The following is a 7922-nucleotide window of genomic DNA, read 5'->3' as shown; positions in this document are numbered from 1 at the left end:
CTTGAATCTTGGGAAGAGAGTCGGGGGCTGGATCACCCATCGAAGTCAAACAAATGACATCAGGACCGTGTCTGGCAATTTCTAACAAGGTGCTGGTCCTTTGTGGGGCCCAGTGACGGACGTTCTGGTAGAACACACGTAAATCCAATCTATCCATAGGAATAGTTGTCTTTAGTGAGTCCTACTAGTTGGAGGGAGTTTTAAGAGGAAGCTTAGTTAGCCTTAGGGGCTTGGAGGGTAAGCACTTCGCTGTCGAAGGAGGAGGAGGATGCACTACCACTAGACTGGACAGTGTCTGGAATAGTGCTGGTGAAGGGGATTATGTCCCGCAGCGTCTCCTTTGTGAGTTTCGTCAGGTTCAACTTAGGCCTCCCAGTCGAGCTGGCTCGTGGTATGGCCACACGGCGCGGGAGCTCGGAGGAGGATTTGTTTGCCCCTGACGAGGAGGAGCGGGGGCTTAGGATTGGGGAGCGTGAACGGTTGCTACGTTGGTAGGATTCATGTCTGTATGCCCTGGACTTGGGGCGTGATAGCCTGGGGTTAGGTTTAGGTTCTTGCGCAGCCTTCTTGGGGCAGGTGGAGGAGGAGGAGGAGGAGGTGGAAGAGGAGGAGGTGGGGGAGGAGGAGGAGGAGGAGGAGGAGGAGGAGGAGGAGGGAGGGGGTGTGGAAACAGAGGGAGGGGGTGTGGAAACAGTGGGAGCGGTGGTGGGAGGGGTAGGGGCTGGGTGAGGATAGGATGGGTTGTTGGGACCAAAGGGAATAGCCTCTAGGACGTGAGGTGGAATGGGGAAGGCAGGTAAGCTCAGGTGAGTGAGTGCTGTGGACAGCACTTCCTGCACCTGCTCCTTGCTCTTGGACATGAGCATTGCCGAATAGACAATACTCAGAGCAAGTACTTGAGCGTCCCTCGCCTGGTTGCACCTTTCGTCTCCAGAAGGACACTGGAGATTACCAGCTGCCTCCCTTTCCAGGGTGCTGCCGATAATTGATGCAACCATGCTAGGGACTTCGGTACAGGTGGAGGGCCTGCTCGCATCCTGGCGAGAACGCTTGGACTTCGTCCTCTGCGTCCGCTGCTCCTTGGGGGCGCAAGAAGGCTCCTGGTCAGGGGCGGCAGCTGGGGAGCTAGCCCTCCTCTTTACACCTGGGTGGGTTCTGGGTTTGGGGGTGGGGGGTTGAGGGATTTTGCCTTGGGATGGGGAGGAGGGAGTGGGGGTGGAGGAGGTGGAGGAGGAGGAGGAGGAGGAGGAGGAGGAGGAGGGGGAGGAGGAGGAGGGGGAGGAGGAGGAGGAGGAGGGGGAGGAGGAGGAGGAGGAGGGGGTTTTGGTTTTAGGACGAGGATTAGAGGGTTGCGCAGGTTGGGGGCGGGTGTTGGGAGCTGACCTAGCCACCGGTTGAGCAGGCTGCGCTGTGTCAGCCGCCTTTCTCCTTTCCGGGCAGGAATTGGAGATGGCGCTGTGGGTTCCCCCACATAGGAGACACTTGAGTCTCGCTGCCTCGCATTCTCTATACCGATGTCCGTCGGTAGCACACTTGGAGCATCTAGTCAGATTGGGTTGAGGACAGGATCGGGATTCATGTTGGAGGGAGTAACATATCAGGCATTGCCTGACTTGGATATTTTTGAATTTTCTAATAGAGGATGGGGGCAGATATAGGAAACTAATCTTGAGTCCTACCCCGAGAATCTTCTCAAGGTCGGACCTAGATTTAAGGGAAATCCTGACGAAATCAGTGCCCGGAGGCCGGAAGGCATCGACAAAGTCAACATCCGAGTTCCTCTCCCTTAGGTCACACAGAATGGCTTCCTTATCCCCGAGCTTGTCAAGGACCATCCTACCCACGTACATGGACGCTCTGACATGAGCGTAGGTGGGTGTGACCCTACGGGGAGAGAAACCCAGCTTCTCCAGCCTGATCACAGTCCTCTTATCGAAGCAGGCATCGAGACTATCCTGATCCATCAAGTGGAACAGGACATTTGCCCCTTCCGTCTGGGCAAAGCGCACAGGAGCACTGCCTATCACACCGCTTAATTGGTTGGCATCGTCCACAAGCGAGATGCCATCCGGGCGTGAGTTGCCTCTCACAAAAACCACTTGATAGTTGGTTCTCATGATGAGGGCGCTTGACGGTAAGTTCTACGAGAGTTAGACACGTCAGGGAAGGAGAGAAAGAGGAAGAGCAGAAGCACCTACGAAGAAGACGGTCAAGACACGAATTTCCTTAAGGCGCTAAAAGAGGATACAGAAGGCGGGCAATGTTGATGTGTACTGGTTATAACCAAGTCGAAGACTAAATGTGTAGTGTTATTTCTCTTTTCTCTTTTCTACGAAGGCAAGACTCTGAAAACAGAGAGCGATTACGTGACTTCGGAAGTGTTGTGTATGTAAAGTACTAAGTATCAATGGATATTAAGCACTTGTGTTAACTGTAATCTAGATGCAGGCACAGCTAAATGTGTAGTGTTCTTTCTCTTTTCTGCGAAGGCAAGACTCTGAAAACAGAGAACGATTACGTGACTTCGGAAGTGTTGTGTAAGTGAAGTACACCACTGAGTATCAATGGATATTAAGCACTTTTGTGTCTGTGTTTACCCTGAGATTTCTGTACTTACGGAGAGTAGGCGTTGCTGTTGAGTCAGTTGGCCGGTTAGACTCAAGTCTGTGCAGATACAAAGGGGCGATGCTAGGGGCGATGCTAGGGGCAATTAGCGAGTAGCTGGAGCTGGAGGTGGAGCGGAGACGTCCGAGTTCTGCGAGCGCAGAGTCGCTGACCGTTAGATAGATTAGATTTATTGATTTACAAGAAATACATCTTGTTTGGGTCTCTACCCATATTCCTAGAAGGCATACAAGTATGCCTTTTACAATAAGTTACATGTACATTTGTTAAAATATGTCAATATATGTTGCGCTGTACGGTCTCCACGATCTAGCCGACGTGGTTAGTGTCCTATGAGTCCGTCGCGTCCCATCCGGTCCAGCCGACGTGGTTCCTGCACCCGTCGCGTCCCATCCGGTCCAGTCTAAGGCATCATGCGCAGTTACCTAGGTGAAGAGAAGAAAGCATTAGTCCTTGGCTTAAATTAAAATGTGTCATAAGTCAAAAAAGTCAAAAATCAGCAAGAGAGTACAGTCGAACAGAACCCATCCGTATCATCTGGGGGGCGGCACTTGAAGGAGGCGTCCCAGCCGATACGAGTTAAGGGACACCGTCAGTCGACGGATGAGTCCCCCAGCCGAGGTCCTGGGGCCCGCACGTAGAAATCTGGTCGCCGGGCAAAGGGCCACATAATGATCTAGCCCGTTTGCGCCGGCCTCTCCACAGTGGATGCAGGCCTCCGGCTGTCCCGTCACCTCCGAGAAGCATCGATACCCGAGACGGAGTCGATGAAGGGTGACTTCCTCTATCCTGGAGAGACGGACTCCAGGGGTCAGTCGCTCATACGCTGTGGCAACTTGATACCAGCGTGCTGACGGCCTCTGGGCTGTTAGGTTCCTATGGCTTTGTAGTTCCCTCTTGGCCATCGCTCTCGTTGCAATGGCCAAGATCTCAGTTCGGCTCGGGAGGACACCGATTCCGCCTTCCATGTCCCCTGTGGCCGCTCTTCTGGCCACCCTGTCTGCCGCTTCATTTCCCTGGATGCCGATGTGTCCCGGCACCCAGTTGAGGACGACTGATCTCCCTTGCTGACGGAGGGCCTTGAGCTGAAACAACAGTGAGGTCATTAGTTTTTTCTGGTCAGTGTGATAATTTTTGGATATTAATTGCAACAGAGCTAAACTATCTGTGTGCACAACTACATTACGTTGGTGGGTGTTGAGAGCATGGGTCAATGCTAGACCCACTGCAACACCCTCTGCTTGCGTCGAGCAGCGAGTGCCCAACACCCTTACTCCCTGTTCCTCGTCCTTCGTGACAAACGCTGCACCTGCCACGTTGTGTACGGGATCCACGGAGCCGTCTGTAAAATAGACGACGCAGTTTTCCTGGGCGACAGATCTCATTGTGGCCTCCGCATCCGCCCGCAGGCGCGGCAGCGGCGTACCGCGTCGTGACGCCATCACACTGATTCTGGCCGGTGGATTCTCCCAGGGGGGAGACTGCACATAACCTTCCACCGGCACATCCCTCCTCTTCTGAAGGATAAGGTCATGCAGGTGAAGGTCCCTTATGCGGTGTGCAACCCTCGCTGACCACCTCTTCTGCGGGAAGAGATCCGGATCTTGCTGGAGGGCGCTGATTAGCCTTCGCCGCAGGAACGAGTCATGTTCTCTCTGAATGACTCTTATGGCGAAGGCTACCACCAATCCTGAGATCCTCACACTGATAGGCACCAGTCCCGCCTCTTGCTGCATATTGGCGACCAGAGTCCAGCGCGGCGCGCCCAATATTACGCGCAGCGCCTGGTTCTGTACTGGCTGACCGTTACAAGCAATGACATATATATAGACTCTTCTCCGTCAGATCCGGAGAGTTGCCAAGTATCGCTAGACGCGACGATTAACATGAGTGTTTAGGAATATTTCCAAGTACATACACGGATATTCTTTACATCAATGAATAGATAATAATATTTGATGAAGTTACCTTGTCAATCTTAGATAAGCAGAAACTTAATAGTTTCTATATGAATATCTATACGTACGTAAATGTAAGTTAGGGACGCAGTTGCCACAAAATTAGTTCACACGCCAATTTCTTTAGCGCGCGCTTAAGCTAGCATGCCCACAACGACATTACAGCATCAGAAAACGACTAAAATATGCAATTACTTTAATCTTACGTAAATCATATCCTAAGATTGACAAGATAGATCCGCAAGGTAATACACATACATAAATTCATATGCAAAGTATGGAATAGTTTGTCAAAGCACAAAAAGGAACGAAATACAATCCGATGAATAGAAATCATCACTTTAAGAGTCTTCAGACGTGAATACACCTCACGTAGGCACAGAACTTTCTCACCGGAGTCCGAAGACTAAGAGAATATGTAATTTCTCTTATCTTACGTAAATCAACTCGTAAGATTGACAAGAGAGTTCCACAAGACAATAGACATACATAAATCTATATGTAATGTATAGAATTTGGTTAACAGAGTACAAAAGGAATGGAATACCTCATATAAATATAATTCATCACTTTAACAGTATTCTTACAGTTGGATATCGAGAAGTCCACCAAGCCTTACCGTGGGAACGGCCGGCATAGTCCGAGTTACACATACGTACATGCGCTCATGTGCGTCTGAATAAAATTTTTCACTACGACGAGCCTGTAGTCGTAACTGTGTGTGTGTGTGTGTGTGTGTGTGTGTGTGTGTGTGTGTGTGTGTGTGTGTGTGTGTGTGTGTCTTTGTGTGTGTGTGCGTGTGTGTGTGTGTGTGTGTGTGTGTGTGTGTGTGTGTGTGTGTGTGTGTGTGTGTGTGTGTGTGTGTGCGTGCGTGCGTGCATGCGTGTGTGTGTCTTTGGTGTGTGTGTGTGTCTACGTGTGTGTGTGTGTGTGTGTCTGTGTGTGTGTGTGTGTGTGTGTGTGTTGTGTGTCTTTGTGTGTGTGTCTGCGTGTGTGTGTGGGTATGTGTGTGTGTGTGTGTGTGTGTGTGTGTGTGTGTGTGTGTGTGTGTGTATGTGTGTGTGCGTGTGTGTGTGTGCATGCATCTCTGTGTGTATGTTTGTGTAGTTGTATGTGTTTGTGTGTGAGTGTGTGTGTGTGTGTGTGTGTGTGTGTGTGTGTGTGTGTGTGTGTGTCTGTGTTTGTGTGTGCGAGTATTTGTGTGTGTGTGTGTTCGTGTATGTGTGTGTGTGCATGTTTGTGTGTGTGTGTGTGTTTGCGTGTGTACGTGTGTGTGTGTGTGTGTGTGTGTGTGTGTGTGTGTGTGTGTGCGTTTGTGTGTGTGTTTGTGTGTTATGGCGAGTGAACGTGTCACTGTGTTCAGCGCCGAAGAGGTACAATCTCTACTTAGTAGAATTGAAGCCTTGGAGGATGCTGTTAAGTGCCTTAAGGAGGAGAATCGAGTTCTCCGCTCGAAGGCCCATGATACGGAAGGCAATATTAGCGATGAGCATGGATGGAATACGGTGAGAAATAAGATGCGGAAAAGTGGAGAAAATTCCTCACCAGCCCCACTGAAATGCAAAAACTCGTTTCAAGTGCTGGCAAATCTGCAGGAAGAAGGAACTAACGAAATCCAAGAGATGAAGAAAAGGGCAGACGCTGGATCCCTGCCCACAGGTAAGATTTTGGTAGTAGGAGACAGTCAAGTGAGGTATTTAGACAGGGTTTTCTGCGACAAAGATAGGAAGCATAGGACGCAGGTGTGTTTCCCCGGCGCGGGCATAGGTGATGTTAGAGATAGGATTGAAGAGTGTCTAGTAGGGGAAGGTAAGGACCCAGTAGTTTGCTTAAGTGCCGGAGGAAATGATATAGGTAAGGTAGGAAGTGAGGAATTATTTGCGCGGTACCGAGATGCGCTAGACAAGATCAGAAATAGGGGAGGTGTTCCTGTAGTATGTGGAATCCTTCCGAGGCGTAGAGTTGGAGGCATGTGGCATTCCAGGGCTATTGCAATGAATTGCAGGCTGGCAAAACATTGTAAGGCTAATGGATGGGCATTTGTCGACAACTGGGACCGCTTTTATGGTAAGAATCACCTATACACAAGGGACGGAGTGCACTTGTCTCCCAAAGGATTTCGGCTCCTTGCTGAATCCCTTGAGCGAGAAGTAGGCATCCTACAGGGTTTTTTCGGGTAGATTATGTGGGAGTAGGGGGGGAAGTATCGGAATATAGTTTAGGAAATAGAAACAACTTAGAGGACTGTACAAAAAATCACCAAAGCAGGTGGAGGGAAGATAAACTTAAAGTTTACTATACAAATAGTAGGAGCATAATTAACAAAATTGATTTGCTGCGAGGTAAAGCATGCGTAGAAAATTTCGATATTATAGCCATTACTGAATCCTGGATCAACATGGCTGATAAACATTTCCTTCCGGAAATCGAAATAGAAGGATATAAGTTTTTTCATAAGGATAGGGTCGGCAGGAATGGGGGAGGTGTAGCACTTTTCGTTAAAAATACATTAAACTGTATTATCAACAATTCGATTAAGGAAGAGGACTGTACGGAATCTATTTGGGTAGAGATCATAGGCAAGAATAAGAAAGTTATTATTGGCGTCTTGTATAGACCTCCTAACCTTAGCATTGAGCAGACTGATTCCCTAATTCATGAAATTCACAGAGCGTCCCAGTACAAAAACGTTGTAATCATGGGAGATTTTAACTATAGAAACATTGACTGGGAAACTTTAATAGGAGATCATGAAGCGAAACAATTCCTAGATGTGGTGCAGGATAATTTCCTAAAACAAATGATTACCGATCCTACGAGGGGACAAAATACCCTGGACTTAATTCTAACAAAAAATGAGCACCAAATTAGCAGCATAATAGTGGGCGATAGTCTAGGCTTTAGCGATCATCAAGAAATAAGATTTAATATTATCTGGGAAAAAATAAAAAGTACAAATAACGTTCAAGTACCAGACTTCAGGAAAGCAAACTTTGACAATATAAAAACCTATTTGAAATTCAATACGAAAAACAATCCGGACGTTTCAAACATTCTTGATTCTCGTTGCGGGGCTGATAACACTGTACAACAAATTTCAGGATTAAGAAAAAAACATAGTTCTCATGTGCGTTTTATTATGAAGTTCAGTGTGCTGAATTCAAATTTGATAACAAAAATTTCATGCCACGTCACAATTTTTTGTTAATCGCTGTTTTAATAATTATGCAATTAATAGAGATTTCCAAGGTTCCATAAATGTATTTTGCTCCCAAAGTCAGATTAAATGTCTTCATTGTATTTATTTAATTAATATATAATGAATCGGCATGTTTGTTA

General features: G+C 48.1%; 1 protein-coding gene across 1 annotated transcript; it reads right to left on the bottom strand.

Moving 5' to 3' along the window:
- Positions 1 to 2798: 2798 nt before the first annotated feature.
- On the bottom strand, positions 2799 to 4412 carry LOC143023313 (uncharacterized). The gene is made up of 2 exons (XM_076181846.1): positions 3150 to 4412; positions 2799 to 3050 (listed from the first exon to the last, which is right to left on the bottom strand). Exon 1 carries the CDS (start codon positions 4359 to 4361, stop codon positions 3159 to 3161), a length of 1203 nt encoding a protein of 400 aa, XP_076037961.1. The 5' UTR covers positions 4362 to 4412; the 3' UTR covers positions 2799 to 3050; positions 3150 to 3158.
- Between the last annotated feature and the right edge of the window lie 3510 nt (positions 4413 to 7922).

This window comes from Oratosquilla oratoria, unplaced genomic scaffold (genome assembly GCF_046742065.1).
Source record: "Oratosquilla oratoria isolate Oo_2021 unplaced genomic scaffold, ASM4674206v1 SCAFFOLD45, whole genome shotgun sequence".
Lineage (NCBI taxonomy): Eukaryota > Metazoa > Arthropoda > Malacostraca > Stomatopoda > Squillidae > Oratosquilla > Oratosquilla oratoria.
The sequence above is the reverse complement of the archived record's forward strand: the minus strand, read 5'-3'. Positions and strand labels throughout refer to the sequence as shown.

What these genes read in the sequence shown, in the direction of transcription:
- LOC143023313 (XM_076181846.1), bottom strand. Translation starts at nt 4,361, where the DNA reads ATGCAGCAAGAGGCGGGACTGGTGCCTATCAGTGTGAGGATCTCAGGA.